The 18,760-nt window shown below is 37.7% G+C and overlaps 3 protein-coding genes across 3 annotated transcripts in view; all 3 read right to left on the bottom strand.

Annotated features, from left to right (window-relative positions):
• The window catches only part of LOC308702166 (mast cell protease 1A-like), a gene marked incomplete at both ends in the record, with an annotated part of 64,845 nt that extends 56,800 nt beyond the window's left edge, over positions 1 to 8,045 (bottom strand). The window contains 2 exons of the mRNA XM_081384833.1: positions 7,725 to 7,881; positions 7,982 to 8,045. Coding sequence (XP_081240959.1) covers positions 7,725 to 7,881; positions 7,982 to 8,045 — 221 coding nt within the window. The remainder of the gene's footprint in view (positions 1 to 7,724; positions 7,882 to 7,981) is intronic.
• Positions 8,046 to 12,904: 4,859 nt separating this feature from the next.
• Positions 12,905 to 14,180, bottom strand: LOC308702165 (complement factor D-like; the record flags this gene model as incomplete). The annotated part of the gene is made up of 5 exons (XM_081384832.1): positions 12,905 to 13,063; positions 13,233 to 13,430; positions 13,634 to 13,766; positions 13,873 to 14,023; positions 14,120 to 14,180. 5 exons carry the CDS (start codon positions 14,178 to 14,180, stop codon positions 12,905 to 12,907), a joined length of 702 nt encoding a protein of 233 aa, XP_081240958.1.
• Positions 14,181 to 16,218: 2,038 nt separating this feature from the next.
• Positions 16,219 to 18,216, bottom strand: LOC308702164 (granzyme K-like; the record flags this gene model as incomplete). Its single annotated transcript, XM_081384831.1, has 4 exons — positions 16,219 to 16,389; positions 17,667 to 17,799; positions 17,906 to 18,056; positions 18,153 to 18,216. The coding sequence occupies 4 exons, from the start codon at positions 18,214 to 18,216 to the stop codon at positions 16,219 to 16,221; spliced, it is 519 nt and encodes a 172-aa protein (XP_081240957.1).
• Positions 18,217 to 18,760: the final 544 nt, after the last annotated feature.

The following is an 18,760-nucleotide window of genomic DNA, read 5'->3' as shown; positions in this document are numbered from 1 at the left end:
ACATAACATTACATAACACTGAGACATTTAAAATGATACCAAACATGAAAGAATTAAAATCATGAAATCTCAAGGTTCTGACATCCAGAGTCTTCTTTCAGTGACCTACTTTCATATGCCCCAGGATGGTAGAGGGGGCTTATGAATGGGGTGAGAGGTATTTGAGCATATGGCTTTTTTTATGTAGAAGTGTCACGATAGGTGTGTGAGCTAAAATGTCAATTTTCAGGTGCTTCCAGTAAGAACAGACCTTTTGTAATCTATTGTGAGTCTCATAACTTATTCGATTTTCTATTTCTGATCTCTTTGCAAACTAGAGTGTTTCTCACAGGGTGTCTGACCACATGCGACGCGATCAGCCCCCCACAGGAAACCTACTGATCTAATCTTTCCACTGAAAAGTGTTTGGTGTTTGTCACATGATCTCCAAAAATCCACACATACAATCAACAGTGTGTTTTTAGGAAATAAAATGTTTGTCAATTTAGTTCTTGCTTCACACCTCCAAAAATAATCCAAGGCATACATTTGGAAATCTTGGTATAGACATTGGGTAAGGTGAGTCAAAGCTCTTTCGCACGACACCAACTGCAACTTTGTTGCACACCAAATGTCCTCCAGAATCACCCTGAGAAGTGGAGAAAGTTACAGCATGTGAATAAAATAATGAACTCCTACACTATTTGTGATTTGTCCAGTATATACTTTGTACCTGAAAAAATCCTCCATGACCCCCTGCGCACACCATCCTTGAGGGGAAGTACGTTTTTTCCCAGTACTTCTGACATGCTTTTTATCAAAGATTGTGACATCAGCACATAAGTTTATCACTCGCAACAAGTTTATCATTGGTGTTTTTTCCCCATCCTGCAACACTGCATTGGGCCTTGGCCTTGATGTCCTATCTTTCTTTGGTATGGAGATCCAGTTGACTTTGTTGATCTTTTTTACCTTTACATGTATCTACAGCAAGTAAATAAATCCTTAAAGCTGAGAAATTTCATAATGAATATAAACTGGATGACAAACTTTATTGTATTGATAAATCATTTTACTTGCATGAGACTGCAGTTTTACTCCAGTTCTACGATCAGTTCTCTAAAGCTTTGTTTAGACAAAACTCTTATTTTTAGCATATTTGAATATATATATATATATATATATATATATATATATATATATATATATATATATATATATATATATATATATATGTATATATATACACATTATACACAATTGTTTTATTGCAGTTTTCCCTGAAAAACCTATCTCAGTCATTTACCTGAAGTAGCATGATGTAGCAGACTCTAAGACTCATACCCAGGGTGGATGTGGTAGAACTTGACGTCCATGCGGCTAATAACATGATTGTGATCATGAGCTCCAACCACGACTGTCAGCTTCTCTCCTCTGTCAAGACGAGGAAGAAAACGCGTTTTAGTGGTAAATAAGGACTGTTAAAAACTGAGTTTTACATTTAGAATAGACCTATAATAATATGAATTTAGAATCATATTGTATTAACTTACTTGGTTATGATGCTTCCATTGCAAAGCCACGAATATTTTGCTCAACTTTACCTTGGTAACTTTGGTTTAGATTTAAGTAAAAACACATTTTTGGGTTTAAAATGGGCGGACTCACTAGAAGTCATGTACATACTAGGTTGGGTACTATCATGTGTCATTTCTAAAGTAGTCACACCAAGTGAAGACCCTTTTGCAGCGGTCTGGGACTCTTTGACTCACAACGAAATTCTAACTGAACAAAAAAGCTTACTCTGTAAAGCAGTGTGCAATGCAGTGACACAAGGAAGTCACTGCATATGTGTCTGTTATTTCTTTGAATGGAGACCATGTAGGGTCTTGAATGAGGTCTGGCTCCTGTGCCGTTCACTATACCTACATCCACAGATGCTGAGAGAGAAATTAGTTTAGGTTGGTTAGATTAGAAATAGATTTGACTAAATGTAGAATGCAGAAGACGTGATGCAATAGAAGTTTGTCATTTTCCATCAGACTTAACTGGAAGGCTCAGATATGGTAGCAGGGTGACTATCAATAGCACAAAGACGATCATGCTGAAGTTCTCTTCAGTGTTGATGATGGCATTTCATGTAAAGTGGGCTTTAATAACATCCCATTTTTAATCTGTAGGGTTTAATATGGAGTTGGCCCACCCTTTGCAGCTATAATAGCTTCAGCTCTTGTGGGAAGGCTTTCCATAGGGTTTAGGAGTGTATTTTTGACCATTCTTCTAGAAGCACATTTGTGAGGTCAGGCACTGGACGAGAAGGCCTGGCTCGCAGTCTCCTCTCTAATTCATACCAGAGGTGTTCTGTCGGGTTGAGGTCAGGACTCTGTGCAGGCCAGTCAAGTTCCTCCACACCAAACTCGCTCATTCATGTCTTTATGGACCTTGCTTTGTGCACTGGTGCGCAGTCATGTTGGAAGAGGACGGGGCCATCCCCAAACCGTTTCCACAAAGTTGTGAGCATGAAATTGTCCAAAATGTCTTGGTATTCAGAAGCATTAAGAGTTCCTTACACTGGGACTAAGGGGCCAAGCCCAACCCCTGAAAAACAACCCCACACCATAATCCCCCTCCACCAAACTTTACAAGCAAGTACCGTTCTCCTGGCAACCGCCAAACCCAGACTCGTCCATTAGATTGCCAGACAGAGAAGCGTGATACGTTACTCCAGAGAACACTTCTCCACTGGTCTAGAGTCCAGTGGCGGCGTGCTTTACACCAGTGATTTTCAAGCGGTGGGCCGCAGCCCTCTAGTGGGCCTCGGAGCGCCATCTGGTGGGCCGTGTAGGCAGTGGCAAGCTACCCCCAAATTAATTTTTATTTGTTTTTTTAATTGACAAATCTTGTTATTTTCTAATTATCTGATTGTTCTTATGAATTTATATGATCAAAAACTCTCAAGTCAAGTCAAATGTCAGATTGAACGTTTGTTCGATCAGATGCAGTAACATTACATTACTGTTATATGGATGGTTTTCTGAAAAGAAACGCAGATGTGGGAAACAGACCTGTGCAAGCAAAAGCGTGTGGTGAGCAAATATGACACTGAATACATTAAATTAGTTTTTTTATAAGGGCAGGTACTGAGACTAAAGAGGGGTGCACACCGGACGAGAAGCGCAGTGCCGTGTCACGTCTAGGGGCCTGTTTACACCAGGTCACTTCATGTGTTTTTACTGATCAGATAGATATCTGATTTATCAAAACGATTCCATTTACACCTGGTCACATGAATGTGTTTTTGCAAAACGGATATAAATCCAATCTTCAATTCCCGCGCTATATGCAGATTTAATGGAGTTCACGTCACCGAAATCAACAGATATGAGCTGCAATTTATTGATCATCAGCTAATTTCAAAATCAAAGACCACAATAGAAGAGAACGGCAATGGCACATGGTAAGATCATTTCGTTTCTTTACTTTTAATGAAGATGATTGTGTGTTAAGCATCTGCAGATTTCTTTCTTTTATATACCACAAAAACTAAACATATCTTGCAGTACAGGGTGAAGTCAGTATATACATTAACGACGATTTGTATATGACAAATATAATGTAAATTTAATATAAACTATGTAAATGGCGCTCTGTGGAGTGGCAGGATTTTGAACGGGTCCTGAGCCGTAGCTGGGCGCCGCGGACAGACGCCGAATGGCGCTGCCGGTGTGTGTACACTCATAGAAAATAATGTGTTTGAATTTTAAAGACTCTCATCCGGTGCGCGACCCCATTAAGCCGAAGGCACAATGTGTTGAATGTGGAGAAATGTTGAGAAAGTGAGGCGCTAAAACCATCAAAGCTGCAGAGACATTTGAACTCAAAACACCCGGGCTGTGTTGGGAAGCCAAAAGAATATTGTTTTAAACAGTCATGTTAATATCGCTAATAGTATTTAATAAATTATACTAACAGTAGGTAAATTGGGGTGAATGAACTTTGTTGAACATTTCTGCTAATGAATAGAGTGAATGTTCCCCTCTTTTGTGTCTGACCTGTTGTTACAGGCATGTTAGCCTGTTATTGTTACAGCCAGGAATGGTTACTGAGTAAGCCTGCCGAGTCTTTTTGATACAAGGACAGTTTTCATCTGTATAGCTGACTTAAAGCTCCAGTATGCGACTTTGGTATTTGACCACAAGAGGGCGCAGTTTCAACAATAACAAAGGCGAAGCTTGATGACGCTATGAAGGAGGTGACGATGGGAGATGTCGTTTTTTTTAATGCGTTTTCACCATCTAGCGATATATCTACATGGAATTAATGAATCAGAATCATGATCACGGATGAGGTAATTTATTCGTTTTTGTATTACCTGTATGTCTGATCGTATTATTTTATTTCATCATAATTAATGAACTGCAAGGAACGTGAAATGTTATGCTATATTATCCCGTTACAACTTACAGCTATTTGTCAAATGATTTGTTTGGTTAATGTTGTGCAGTTTTACGTTTTTATGGTTAATGCCGTGTTGTGTAACGTGTTCAAACCAATATCTAAAAGTAAATTTGAACGAACATTTGCAAGTAATGACTAAATATATTTTTTTAACATCATATCCGATTGTATTTAATTGTACTGCCATAAGCTCGGTCACCACACGTGATAAAAAGCCTTACCAAAGTACAAAGAGCAATATAACTTTGTTTATAAGTGCTATTATTGACAGTTGCATGTCTTACCTGTCTATCAATACACTCGCGAGAGCAGAGTCTCTGTCAAGTCCAAGATTGTGGCGCAGCTCTCCATCTCGAAAACGCCTGGCCGATATTTATCTGGGTTTTATTCCTCCGTTTGTCACACAGTCTGAGTGTATCCGAATATGGACGCTTTCGTTTTGTTGGCACTTCCATACTCGCCAAAGAGTTCGTGATCCATAACAGCTATAACCATACAGTCTATGGCTATAACGCTATAACCACCACTTCCGCATTTGACCATGCGATATTCCGGTGTGGTGGGTCATATTTTTTATTTTATTCTTTTTTTATTCTTTGTCATACGTCTTTATTGTTTATTGTGATAAGAAAAAAACCCTCAATAAAGTTGTTGTAAAAAAAAAAAAAAAAAAAAAAAATCCGGTGTGGTGGAATATCCTATCACATGGTCCACACCGGAAAAAAGAGATATTGCGTCACTGAGGAGCGACATTTCTTTTCCGGGACGGCCAGTTATTTAAAATCGGAATTTCTCTGAAATAAAAAATCTTTGGAGACTTTTGAGATATTGTAAGTACACAACTGGAGGAAATATATCACACTGTGCAAGTTATTTTTGGAAATTTTATTACAAAATTCCTACATATTGGAGCTTTAACTTAGTCTGCTACAGTGGCATAACATATTAACAGCAGAGTATATCATTGTACTTTTTTAATTTTATGTTATTCTGTATTCATGCTATCATATTTGGAAAGGTGGTCCTTGGAATGTTTTTAAACAGTCAGTGGTGGGCCATGAGTAGAAAAAGGTTGAGAACCCCTGCTTTACACCACTTTACATTGCACTTTGTGACTTTGTGGCTTGGATGAAGCTGCTCGGCCATGGAAACCCATTCCATGAAGCTCTATACGCACTGTTCTTGAGCTATTCTGAAGGCCACACAAAGTTTGGAGGTCTGTAGCTATTGACTCTGCAGAAAGTTGGTGATGCGCTCTGTGCGCCTCAGCATGCGCTGACCCCGCTCTGTGGTTTTACGTGGCCTACTACTTCGTGGCTAAGTTGCTGTTGTTTCCAATTGCTTCCACTTTATTATAATACCACTAACAGTTGACCGTGGAATATATAGTAGTAAGGAAATTTCACGAATGGACTTCTTGCACAGATGGCAACCTATCACGTTGCCACGCTTGAATTCACTGAGCTCCTGAGAGCGACCCTTTCTTTCACAAATGTTTGTGGAAGCGTCTGCATAGGTGCTCGATTTTATACAACTGTGGCCATGGAAGTGATTAAAACACCTGAATTCAATGATTTGGAGGAGTGTCCCAATACGTTTGGCAGTATAGTGTAGGTGTTATGTTTGTGCTGTTAATGGGAGTGGACTAATCTGCCACATGTGTGATGTAATCCATGCCTAATATTTCTTGCACATTCTGTTAGATGTGAGAAAACAGGCGTGAACTTAGTAAAGCTGACTTGCCAAACTGTTGTAGGAAGATTTCACAAAGCTCTTCATTTTACAACTGAAATCCTGGAGGCTTTTTCAATACTTATTTGTTATTTTGACCTGTCTGAAAAAAACTGTTTCATTTACATATTTTTTAAGTTAAAGCAGCACAGTTTATGATATCATTCCTGTTTTGAAATATGTTTTTTTTTTTTTATTACTGTAATTTAGCAACAGTTTTAGGTATTTCAGTTTTTCCCCATTCAATGAGATATGAGTCTACAGTCATAACTGAAAAGTGAGGGTGTGGTTGTGACAATGAGAACACTTTGAGTATAATTAATGCTTGCCATGTGATATTTTTATTAAAAAAAAAATATATATATATATATATATATATATATATATATATATATATATATATATATATATATATATATATCTTCCTTTTATATTTTCCATGTAGACACTTAACCTGTCATTTGTTCATTGATCCATTGAAGATATGCTGAAATCTTAGTATACACATTAGGATGTTCAGGTGAATTGCAGAGATATCTATATACGAAAGATGTGACACCAACTGCAGTGTCTCCACAAACCAAAGGACCTCCTGAATCCCCCTGTTAAGAAACACAGATCAACACGTCACTAGTGAAATCAGTCTGTACATTACCATAAAGTCTGCGAATCATCTTTTGTACATACAAGGCAGGATCCACCATCATCATATGCACAGATCATCTGTGAGGGAAAGAACTCAGATCCCCATCTGAGCTTACAGTCTGCCTGATTTATTGTAGTTGTGTTTGCCTCCATTAAACGATCACTCACTGGGCCATTAATCCACAGTCTTCCCCAGCCGGCAACACTACAGAGAGTACCTGCTTCCATGTCTTCTCCTTTCTTTGGTAATGATATCAGTCTAACTTTGTTGTTTAGTTCGACTTTTTTCTCTAGCTGTAATTCAAAAATAAAACCATTTTAATAAACAGTCTTTTATAAGACTTAAGTTCAGTGGATTATACTGTTGTGTTGAGGTTAGTACAGAAGCCGTAAAAGCTTCTTTTTTTTCTGCTGGGCATAACCACAAAAATGCTTCAATGATTTTTCAGGTTTTCTGCCTTTTTTGCGCCATTATTGTTTCTATACAGAGCAATTAATTAATAATACAGGGAACAGAGACAAAGAGACACATGGCCATTTACATATAAATGTTTTAAATCACTTCAGTAATTTTTTAGAGATTAAAACATAGTGTTTTGTGCTACTGTTTCCTGACCTGAGATATTCCTGAGATATTATTTTGAAAAAAATAAATGTATTACAGGTTGTTACCCTCAAAAGCATGATGTCATTCTGAATAGGACTGGGTATATAGTCTGGATGCGGGATGTAGGACTTCACTCTAATGACATCCGAACTCTTGCTGTACTTTAAGTCATGAGCACCGACCACAACCAGAATCTCATATCTGTATAAAGAGCATATTGGAAATGTTAATTTATGTCACACGATACACATGATGGTTGCATTGAAGTCATTAACATTGCAGTTCACACTAAACAAGCTCTTACCCGTTTCTGCAATGTGCAGCAGTCAAGACAAACTCATCAGAAATGAGGAATCCACCGCAGTTATGTTCCCTTTTCCCATACTTCTGAAGAGAAACCATGTAAGGTCTGGAGTGGGGTTCGGCTTCCCTGCCGTTCACTATACCCACATTCACATGAGCTGAGAGAGAGAGGGAGTGCTATCAGTCAACTTATTCAGCACATACAAATTAAACACTGATAAAAATCATTGTAAAATGCTGTTATATAATCATTCTCACCAGTGAAGGTCAGGTGTGGCAGCTGAGATGCCAGCAGGAGCAGAGAGATGATGATGATGGTCATGATGAAGAAGACGATCAGTGAGCTCTCATGATAAAACACGGTATAAATATAAGGGTGGGTGGAGACATTGAGCTGCCCACAAGTCTTTTTTTTTTTTTTTTTTTAAGTTTGTGGATGACTATATTGTTCTTGTTAATCCTTGTGGTCTCATTTTCAGGCCACAGATGGTTTGGTCTAGATCTAGAAGATTAAAGCAGGTCAGCATTCAGTACATTTTGATTATTTTATGCTATATTTTGGACACATTGTGCTAGTGATCAGCAGGTAAACATGAGGGCAGACTCATCACAACAGAAGTCTCCTTTCATCTGTCATGATGAAAAGGACAGGACTCTAAAACTCACACCTCCAAAGGAAGTTCCACAAAAAATGAACTAGGTGGACTAGGAGACAAGCCTGCAAAGACAATTACCAGGTACTATTTATGGAAGGGAAGAATGATGAAATTAGCATGTCAATGATCACAGACTGATCCCATCACCGTTTGCCCACTGTTCACCTCAGTCCTGAGACCAAGATGTGAATGACCAATGACTCTCAGGCCACATCCACACGAAGCCAGGGCTTTCCTTAACCAATATTTTTTTCTCCGTAAACACGGCATCTTCTCAAGAAATATCTGCATAAACTCGAAACCACTAAAACCGACTTGATGTAGTTACATTTCAGACCGGTAGGGTGCTGTAAGACTTGGAGCGTGCACTGTATACACTAATACCCTGTGTCCCAATGTGCGTACTATCCGCCTTATCTGCCCTAAATAGTATTGACAATTACTAATGTCACATACTATTTAGGATGGATAGTATGCACATTGGGACACAGGCATAGGCTCAGTATCTTCTTCTTCTTCTTTCTTTTTTTTTTTTACCAAGAACTTTATTGAACAATAACAACCATAAATGGCCTGGTACAAAATATGAAATGTCTTAATCAGACATAGCATAAGAAAGAAATATAAATAAATAAAGAAGTAAAATAAAGAAATAAAAGAGGCTCAGTGGCTTCTACAGCACGAACACAAGCATGTCGTCCGCAGTTGTTGTTGCTGTTACATGACGCAGTGTGTTTGACTAGGGTCGACACGTGGGCTGATGACATCATCGTTTCACAAAATATACAGATTGGTTGTACACACGAAAACACAAGGGATTTATCCACTCTGGGACCCGGTTTCAAAATATGGTGGTTTCAGGCTCCCAAAACACCGGGTCCATCTGGACGAAACCCCGATACTATACAAAATTTGTACGTATACAGCTAAACGCGTCATTCACACCAATCATTCACACAATTTTCTGGGATGCATGTTCATTTATAGATCAGATTAATGCAGCAAAGTCTGTTTTTTAAAGTCTGTTTCTGTCTTCCCCATTGTCTCTGTCTCGACCACGTGACCAAATTTTTTTAACAGCCATAAAACCAACTTATCTGATCGTGGTTATGGTAACTAAGACCTTCTTGCTCTTGTTGGGGGGATGGTACCACAGATCCCAGAGTGAGTTTAAAATATTATTTGTTAAACTATAACAAATACTTGTGTCTGATTTGTCTCAGTCATTACAGTGTTGTTTGTGTACATGCAAAATATACAAACTTACCTATTAAGGTATACATGAATGCATGGGTAAAAGTTAAATATTACCCAATGATATTTGGTCTTTATGTTTTCAGCACAATGTCTAATCTGGAATTGGTTTGGAAAGTGAAGTATGCATAGGAAAAACCTTAAAGACATTGTTCTAAACATGAACTTTAAGCAATGCAAATGAACCTCATGCCAGAGAGGGGCCATGCGGTGGCCACCCCTGACAGCATCAGCCAATCAAACGTTGAATCTGAAAGCTGCCAATTTGCAAATCCTTCCTTCTCAGGAGAGTTTAAAAAGTGTGTGCTTGGGCGGATCTCCTCGTAGAACCCGTGATTTCTCTGGGTCTGGCTTCAGTGATGGAGCCGCGCACATTAGAAGCCCTTTGGCCTCGAGGCCCGCTAATTGATTGTGGATTTTGTATGACGTCGCAGCCACTGTTTTCCCATACTGTGAATTATTATGTGTTTTAGCTTTTGTATCATGCCGTGTCTATGAATTGTTAGTGTTGGGACAGAAACGCACTTCCTCTTTTTAAGAGGGCAGTTGTAAAGGGTTTCTCTTCTCTTTTGGGATTGGGCATTGTGCAATATGGTGGGGTAATCCACCACAAAAGTACCTACTCTGGGTTGTTATTCATGTGCAATATCAATTTATTTGTATGTGTAAATCCTAGCCTATGCTTTGACCCGGGATTTGAGGTGGACAGCGGGCACTTCTTGGATGTGATAAGGTGACCACTTTGCTGCTGTGATTCTTATTGGGAATGCTGTGGTTTTTAGTGAGAGACACACAAGTTAATGCCGTGCTGTCACATTTGCTGTGGATGTTGTAGCATAGTAGGCCTATAGAATAAATTGTTTGTAAAAAAAAATGGTTCCCCGTTTTGCACCAGGATCTGCGTACTGCCCATCTATTCCCTATAGTTCGCTATATGTTGTGGACCCATGGTAACCGATGGGCGTAGTCTTTGACCTAGTAGTACTGGTAATAAACAAAACAAAAAGGGAAATACAATTTTAATGTGATTATCAATAAACTATTTTTGTATCGCTTTTGCACATCAGCCTCCAGCTTGTTTCATTCTGATTGACACTAGCGTGGGGAAAGTCTTTAGTCTGGCGGGTAAATAGGTTCTCCCACACCTTTCAGATAAGTGGGAGTGGTGTAGTCACGTACGGCCACACATAGAAAGACAGTATATGAAAAGGCATTAGCATATGGCATGTGGTTGATGTCCAGTGTTGCTAGCTGAGCAGAAATGCATAATCATGTTTCGCTTGGTCCCCTCAAAGTTGCGTTGGATTTTCTCCTTAGCATAAAGGTCAAGAGGTCCATCTATCACTGTTTTCCATGTTCGTAGAGTTAGTTTCTGGAGTAAATATATAGGCTATAATCTGTGTGTTTACACAGCTTTTTAAAAAATGGCGGATGCTGATGTTTTGCGTGCGTTCGGCCAGTCAGCGTACACTAACGTCACTGGTAGTTCCTATAGTGCTGGTTTAGACCCTACTCTGAAGTAGGGGCTAAATTAGTTCCTCCAAAAGGAACTAATTTCTAGTTTCTAGTTCCTGTGGTGCGAACACAGCAAAATCTGTGTACCTTCGCCAATAGTTCTAGAACTATGAAAAGGTTCGTCCTGTGCGAAAGCCCTTAAAGAGTTGTTCTGGTTCAATGTTTCATTTCATAAGCCCTATAAGTGCAACTCTATGGAGCTCTAGAGAGAAACAAACAAGTTCTGCAAAAAGTGAATTTGGGGAGTCTGAAAACAGCAACAGAGACGACAACCACAAGCATAGCAGCTCTAAATATTAAACTAATATTAATATTAATACTAAATATTAATATTTAAGACCATAAATCACTACTCATACTCATCACTCATGCTCATGCTTCCTCTTTCACAGCTTCATGTGCGTCTCACTTTGCAATGAAGTGTTAAGAGTGTGAGAGCTTAGTAAAACCGACTCACACTATATGTTGTCAGATCTCAAAGACTTACAAAAACCTTGTATCTCCAAATTTCGTCATTTTTATTAGTTTTTTTTTTTTTTTTTCATAAATTGTTAATATTGGTCACCCTTTATGTCTCTCTGTGAATTTTTAATAAAAAATATTAAAAAGAGCTTGTGACTAAATTGTTTTATGTGTTTGAGGAACGAAGAGGAGCGTAGCATTTGTCATCGAGTCATAGCCAATATTCTTTTAACTAGCCAAGTTTGGAATGAGTTTGAGTCACTTATAAAACGTGCATTTGAAAAAGCAACACGTGCAAAAACATCTTAGCGCTTTCAGAGATTGAGCAGCATTTAGTGCGAACCGATCGATCCACTCTGATCTTAGTGCTGTGCATATAGGCTACTTATTTAATTAAAATTTTGCCATTTTGTTTAATCGTGCAGCCCTAGATTAACCTCACATAAACTTTTTTTTTTTTTCAATGCTTACTGACTGTTCAGTTTCTGTCTTATAGCTTATATCCCACCTCTTGTAATGGTAAAATCAATGTTATTCACTTCACCTCTCAGTTGTTTTAATGTTGTGGCTGATCAGTGTATATTAGTGTAACCGTGTTTCATACTTTTAGTGGAAAGATCGGGTACAAATGCTGATTGAGATATGCTACAATTGTTCCTCTTCACAATCTCAGAAGAGTTTGACTGAAAGATTTCAAAGAAGTAGCAGCTCTCAAAAAGACAATCTAAGGGGGCAGGAGATGGCCACTCCTTTTAATTTATTTTTTATTTTGACCATTTGTTTTATTATATACATATACTGTATATATATATCCTCCTCAGACCCGAGCTTTGGTTTGGTGTGCATTTTAGATTTCCAGTTACACAGAATTAAGTATTATGCTGCACACAACTAAAAATGTGATGTCCCAGACACGGGGTCTGAGGAGGTATATATATATATATATATATATATATATATATATATATATATATATATATATATATATATAGTAGACTTTGAGCTTAAAAAGCTGAATTTATTATACCATATTTGCCTGATTTTATCCCTGACCAACAGTTTTGAAGTTTTCAGACTTTCCCCATTCAAATAGATATGAGCCATACTTGCATGACTGGAATTTTAGGGTGTAACCAAGATGGCCACCAAGTGGACTAATGTAAAAGGTCTTTTGTGCCCCCCCATGTAATATTGTAACTTTATATGGTGGTGACAATGAAGACACTTGGAATGATTGAAGCTTGTCATGTGATACTTTATTGAAAGAAGTTACGGAAGCATTCAGTAACTTAACTCACTTCACATTTCTTATTATGTTGCCGATCCAATCGAGATATGGTGAAATCTTAGTATACACATTAGGATATTTAGGTGAATTGCACTCCTCTTTATATCCAAACGATGTGACACCAACTGCAGTGTTTCCATAAACCAAAGGACCTCCTGAATCAAACTGTGAAGAAACAGATCAACACGTCACTAAAAATTAAATATACCGTATCAGTTTAAACTCATTAATTGACATAACATAATCAAAGTTTGTGAATCTTTTTTTTTTTTTTACGTACAATGCAGGATCCACCATGGCCACGTGTGCACATCATATTTGAGAGTGAGTATACCTCTCCCCATCTATAGCCACATTCTGTGTTATTCATTAAATACACATTTGCTTCCATTAGACGATCACTCTTTGGGCCATTAGTCTTCATTATTCCCCAGCCGGCAACACTACAGAGAGAATTTGTTCCCACGTCTTCTCCTTTCTTTGGTAATGAAATCCGTTTAACATCGTTGTTTGCTGCAACTTTTTCCTTTAGCTGTAATTCAAAAACACAACCATTATTAATAAAAGATTTAGTCATCTTTATTAAGACTGGACTGCAGATGTTTATACTGCTGTTTGTGTGGTTAGTACAAAAGCCCTGATTGCAAAAGAAATTCAAACACAGTGTGTTAGTTTTGTGCCACTGTTTCCTCATCAGATTCAATTTGAACAACTAAAAGTATTACAGTTTGTTACCCTCAAAAGCATGATGTCATTACGAGTGTTTCTAAAGTTTGGATGCGGGTTGTAAGACTTCACGTCGAAGCGATCTGAACTCTCGATGTTCCTTAAGTCATGAGCACCAACAACAACCGTCAGAATCTCAAATCTGTTGAAAGAGAAAGTCATGATAGTAATGTATGTCATTCAGCACACTGTATGGTTGCACTGCAGTTGTTGTGTCATTCAAAAGTGATTTCTAAACAAGCTTTTACCTATCCCAGCAATGTGCAGCAGTCAAGACAAACTCATCAGAAATGAGGAATCCACCGCAGATATGTTGCCCATTTGTCTGAATAGAAACCATGTAAGGTCTGGAGTGGGGTTTGGCCTCATTGCCGTTCACTATGCCCACATTCACATGAGCTGAGAGAAAGAGCTGTCAGTCAACTTATTCAGCACATATACAAATCAAACATTCTTAAAAATAATCATAATTTACTGTAATATAATCAATCTTACCAGTGAAGGTCAGGTGTGGCAGCAGAGAGGCCAGCAGGAGCAGAGAGATGATGATGGTCATGATGAAGATGGCATTGACTTCTCATGGCAAATCACAGTATAAATATACTGTAAAAGTGGGTGGAGTCACTGAGTTGCCCCTAAGTCATTTTTTCTTTTCATTTTTTCTGTTCTTCCGGTATTGCAAGAAGATTCAACTTGATGATAAGAATTGAGCATGTATGCATGCATTTTAGTATTTGAATATTTTACAGCTCATAATACAGCTGATGTGCAGTTTGTTACCCTTAAAAGCACAATATCATTCCAAAAAGGCCAATATCTATATTGTGATATGTTTTGATGCAGTGTATACAAGGACAGTCCTTCCAATTAGTTAGGCCATGATCAGCACATACGAATAAAACTCACCTCATACTATGGCTTCTTTGAAATACTTGATTCTGATTGGTCGACTCATTCTAAACTGTTGATTTTTATTTTAAACGGCATCACTAAAGTAGTTCCAGGCGAGCTTTAAATTTCCATGTCAATTCGCCAAATTATTTCAGTTATTCACAAGCCTATCACAGCAAAATAATCAAAAACCGCTCTCAGTGCCTATATATACTTGCGGGATGCAATTACAGTGAGGATCATTTTTATTATTATTATTATTATTTCACTCTAATGGTAAAACACGATAAGACAATTACTATCTAAATTAACAAAATTTTAGACATCGGGCAGAAACCTTGTATCAATATACTTTGTCATTTTTCCCCCCATTCATCTTTACTATTGGTCACCCTGTTTGTTGGTTCTGCAAATATTTAACCAGGAAAACGAATTAAAAATAGCTTGTGAATAAACCTCGTATCTCCATTGGATCCTCAAACTCTCGGACAAACCTCATAACTCCACCTTAACTCTATCGTAAAAGAAGTGTTTTGGATTCTCTTGCTTTTCTGCAATGCAAAGGTAAATAAATAACTGATGTTTGAATAAGCACAGTGTTTTCTTTACTCAAGAAACTCTCTCTATAAAGGCTAATGTTTTATGTATTTGAGGAGTGGAGAAGACTGTCTTAGTCTAGAACTTTCTTAAATAGCATGTGCGTGTGTTTCATCCTAAGTTGATGAAAACGTAATGTGATAGACTCAGATGCGGCCGTTCTATTGGCGGACAAACACGTTTTGACATTCACTGGTCAAAACTCCATTTTAGATTGATTTTGGTAGAATGTTAATTATATAATGACACATGCAAGTGTCTGACCATACCTGTATATAAAGCCACAGTATCAACTTTGATAGCACAGTGTTTAATTATTTAAATATATCATAATATATTAGGTAAATAGGCCTACGGCCCTGCATGCAAATAAACATGACAAACAACAGGATAAAAATGTCAGACTATTAACATTTTTATCTTATTAACAGTTATATTTTATTATCACTATAGCACATTCTAAATCTTTCTCATGCTCTTTCACAGCCACATGTACACACAGACTAGTGCACAGAAAGTTATCAGCGCTGCCCGCAATATTTTATCAATTAAAATAACTTTCAGTGCTGAAAAATACATAGTATTTCTCAGTAGCAAGGCAATAACGTCTGTGTCAGAGTCTGCTACCGAGTGAGCCGCACAAATTCAGGAAATTTTCTCTCTCTCTCTCTCTCTCTCTCTCTCTCTCTCTCTCTCTCTCTCTCTCTCTCTCTCTCTCTCTCTCTCTCTAATTACTGCGTGTCAATAGCTCTAGTTTCCATTGCTAGTTCTTAAATGATGAAAGATTGGGATAGAATGCGTCAGAAGGTTCTACTCAAGTGTACTTTATTTTAGCTTGATAAATCTGAAAAAAATACAAATACATTTTGAGCTAAAGAATCTCACTTTATTATACCATAGTTATTACAATTTTGGAGATTTATGCCTTTGCTCAATCAAAATGAGGTGTACTTGCTAATGTGAAATTACTTTAGCGCCCACCGTGTAATTGTCATGGTTAATTGTCATGGTTTCATTAAGTTTTAGTTTGTTTCTCTTCAGTTTCCTGTTTCTTTTGTTCTAGTTTCCCACCGACTTATCAGTTACCATAGATATTCATTTAATCCTCACAGCTGTTCATTATCGAGTTCATTCCCAGACAGCAACATAGTGTCGGCCCAGATCCGGCCCTCATCTGGACCATGTGGAATCCATGTATACCAGATCTGGGCAGACACTATGTTGCTGCCTGGGTTATCTTGTGTATTTAAGTTCCCTTTGGGTTTCTCTTGGTTGTCCTGTATTGTTTGTGCCATGCACACTGTCACATGTTGTTTGCTCTTGTTAAATAAACCTTGTTGTGACTTGATTCGTGACAGTAATATTGTAATTATATATGGTTGTGACAATGAACACACTTTGACTAATTGATGCTTGAAATGTGATACTTTAATTGGGAAAAAAATCTGGATTTTTTTTTTTTTTGGAAGAATACATGAAAACTTCTTCCTTTTTATTTTCAATTAAGTCACTTAACATTTAAAATATTTTCAAAGGAGGAGGGAGGGAGAGAAAGAAAAAAAAAGAAAACAGATCAGCAGTTTCAACAGTTTTGAAGTTTTCAGACTTTCCCCATTCAAATAGATATGAGCCATACTTGCATGACTGGAATTTTAGGGTGTAACCAAGATGGCCACCAAGTGGACTAATGTAAAAGGTCTTTTGTGCCCCCCATGTAATATTGTAACTTTATATGGTGGTGACAATGAAGACACTTGGAATGATTGAAGCTTGTCATGTGATACTTTATTGAAAGAAGTTACGGAAGCATTCAGTAACTTAACTCACTTCACATTTCTTATTATGTTGCCGATCCAATCGAGATATGGTGAAATCTTAGTATACACATTAGGATATTTAGGTGAATTGCACTCCTCTTTATATCCAAACGATGTGACACCAACTGCAGTGTTTCCATAAACCAAAGGACCTCCTGAATCAAACTGTGAAGAAACAGATCAACACGTCACTAAAAATTAAATATACCGTATCAGTTTAAACTCATTAATTGACATAACATAATCAAAGTATGTGAATCTTTTTTTTTTTTTTACGTACAAGGCAGGATCCACCATGGCCACGTGTGCACATCATATTTGAGAGTGAGTATACCTCTCCCCATCTATAGCCACATTCTGTGTTATTCATTAAATACACATTTGCTTCCATTAGAAGATCACTCTTTGGGCCATTAGTCTTCATTATTCCCCAGCCGGCAACACTACAGAGAGAATTTGTTCCCACGTCTTCTCCTTTCTTTGGTAATGAAATCCGTTTAACATCGTTGTTTGCTGCAACTTTTTCCTTTAGCTGTAATTCAAAAACACAACCATTATTAATAAAAGATTTAGTCATCTTTATTAAGACTGGACTGCAGTTGTTTATACTGCTGTTTGTGTGGTTAGTACAAAAGCCCTGATTGCAAAAGAAATTCAAACACAGTGTGTGTCAGTTTTGTGCCACTGTTTCCTCATCAGATTCAATTTGAACAACTAAAAGTATTACAGTTTGTTACCCTCAAAAGCATGATGTCATTACGAGTGTTTCTAAAGTTTGGATGCGGGTTGTAAGACTTCACGTCGAAGCGATCTGAACTCTCGATGTTCCTTAAGTCATGAGCACCAACAACAACCGTCAGAATCTCAAATCTGTTGAAAGAGAAAGTCATGATAGTAATGTATGTCATTCAGCACACTGTATGGTTGCACTGCAGTTGTTGTGTCATTCAAAAGTGATTTCTAAACAAGCTTTTACCTATCCCAGCAATGTGCAGCAGTCAAGACAAACTCATCAGAAATGAGGAATCCACCACAGATATGTTGCCCATTTGTCTGAATAGAAACCATGTAAGGTCTGGAGTGGGGTTTGGCCTCATTGCCGTTCACTATACCCACATTCACATGAGCTGAGAGAAAGAGCTGTCAGTCAACTTATTCAGCACATATACAAATCAAACATTCTTAAAAATAATCATAATTTACTGTAATATAATCAATCTCACCAGTGAAGGTCAGGTGTGGCAGCAGAGAGGCCAGCAGGAGCAGAGAGATGATGATGATGGTCATGATGAAGATGGCATTGACTTCTCATGGCAAAACACTGTATAAATCTACTGTAAAAGTGGGTGGAGTCACTGAGTTGCCCCTAAGTCATTTTTTCTTTTCTTCTTGCAGTATGAGTAACACAGTGATGAAAAGATACTGTTCTTCCGGTATTGCAAGAAGATTCAACTTGATGATAAGAATTGAGCATGTATGCATGCATTTTAGTATTTGAATATTTTACAGCTCATAATACAGCTGATGTGCAGTTTGTTACCCTTAAAAGCACAATATCATTCCAAAAAGGCCAATATCTATATTGTGATATGTTTTGATGCAGTGTATACAAGGACAGTCCTTCCAATTAGTTAGGCCATGATCAGCACATACGAATAAAACTCACCTCATACTATGGCTTCTTTGAAATACTTGATTCTGATTGGTCGACTCATTCTAAACTGTTGATTTTTATTTTAAACGGCATCACTAAAGTAGTTCCAGGCGAGCTTTAAATTTCCATGTCAATTCGCCAAATTATTTCAGTTATTCACAAGCCTATCACAGCAAA

The sequence above is a fragment of the Scardinius erythrophthalmus genome, assembly GCF_964197995.2.
Source record: "Scardinius erythrophthalmus genome assembly, chromosome: 14".
In the NCBI taxonomy this organism is placed as follows: Eukaryota; Metazoa; Chordata; class Actinopteri; order Cypriniformes; family Leuciscidae; genus Scardinius; species Scardinius erythrophthalmus.
Note: the sequence above shows the minus strand (reverse complement) of the source record. Positions and strands in the feature narration are given on the sequence as shown.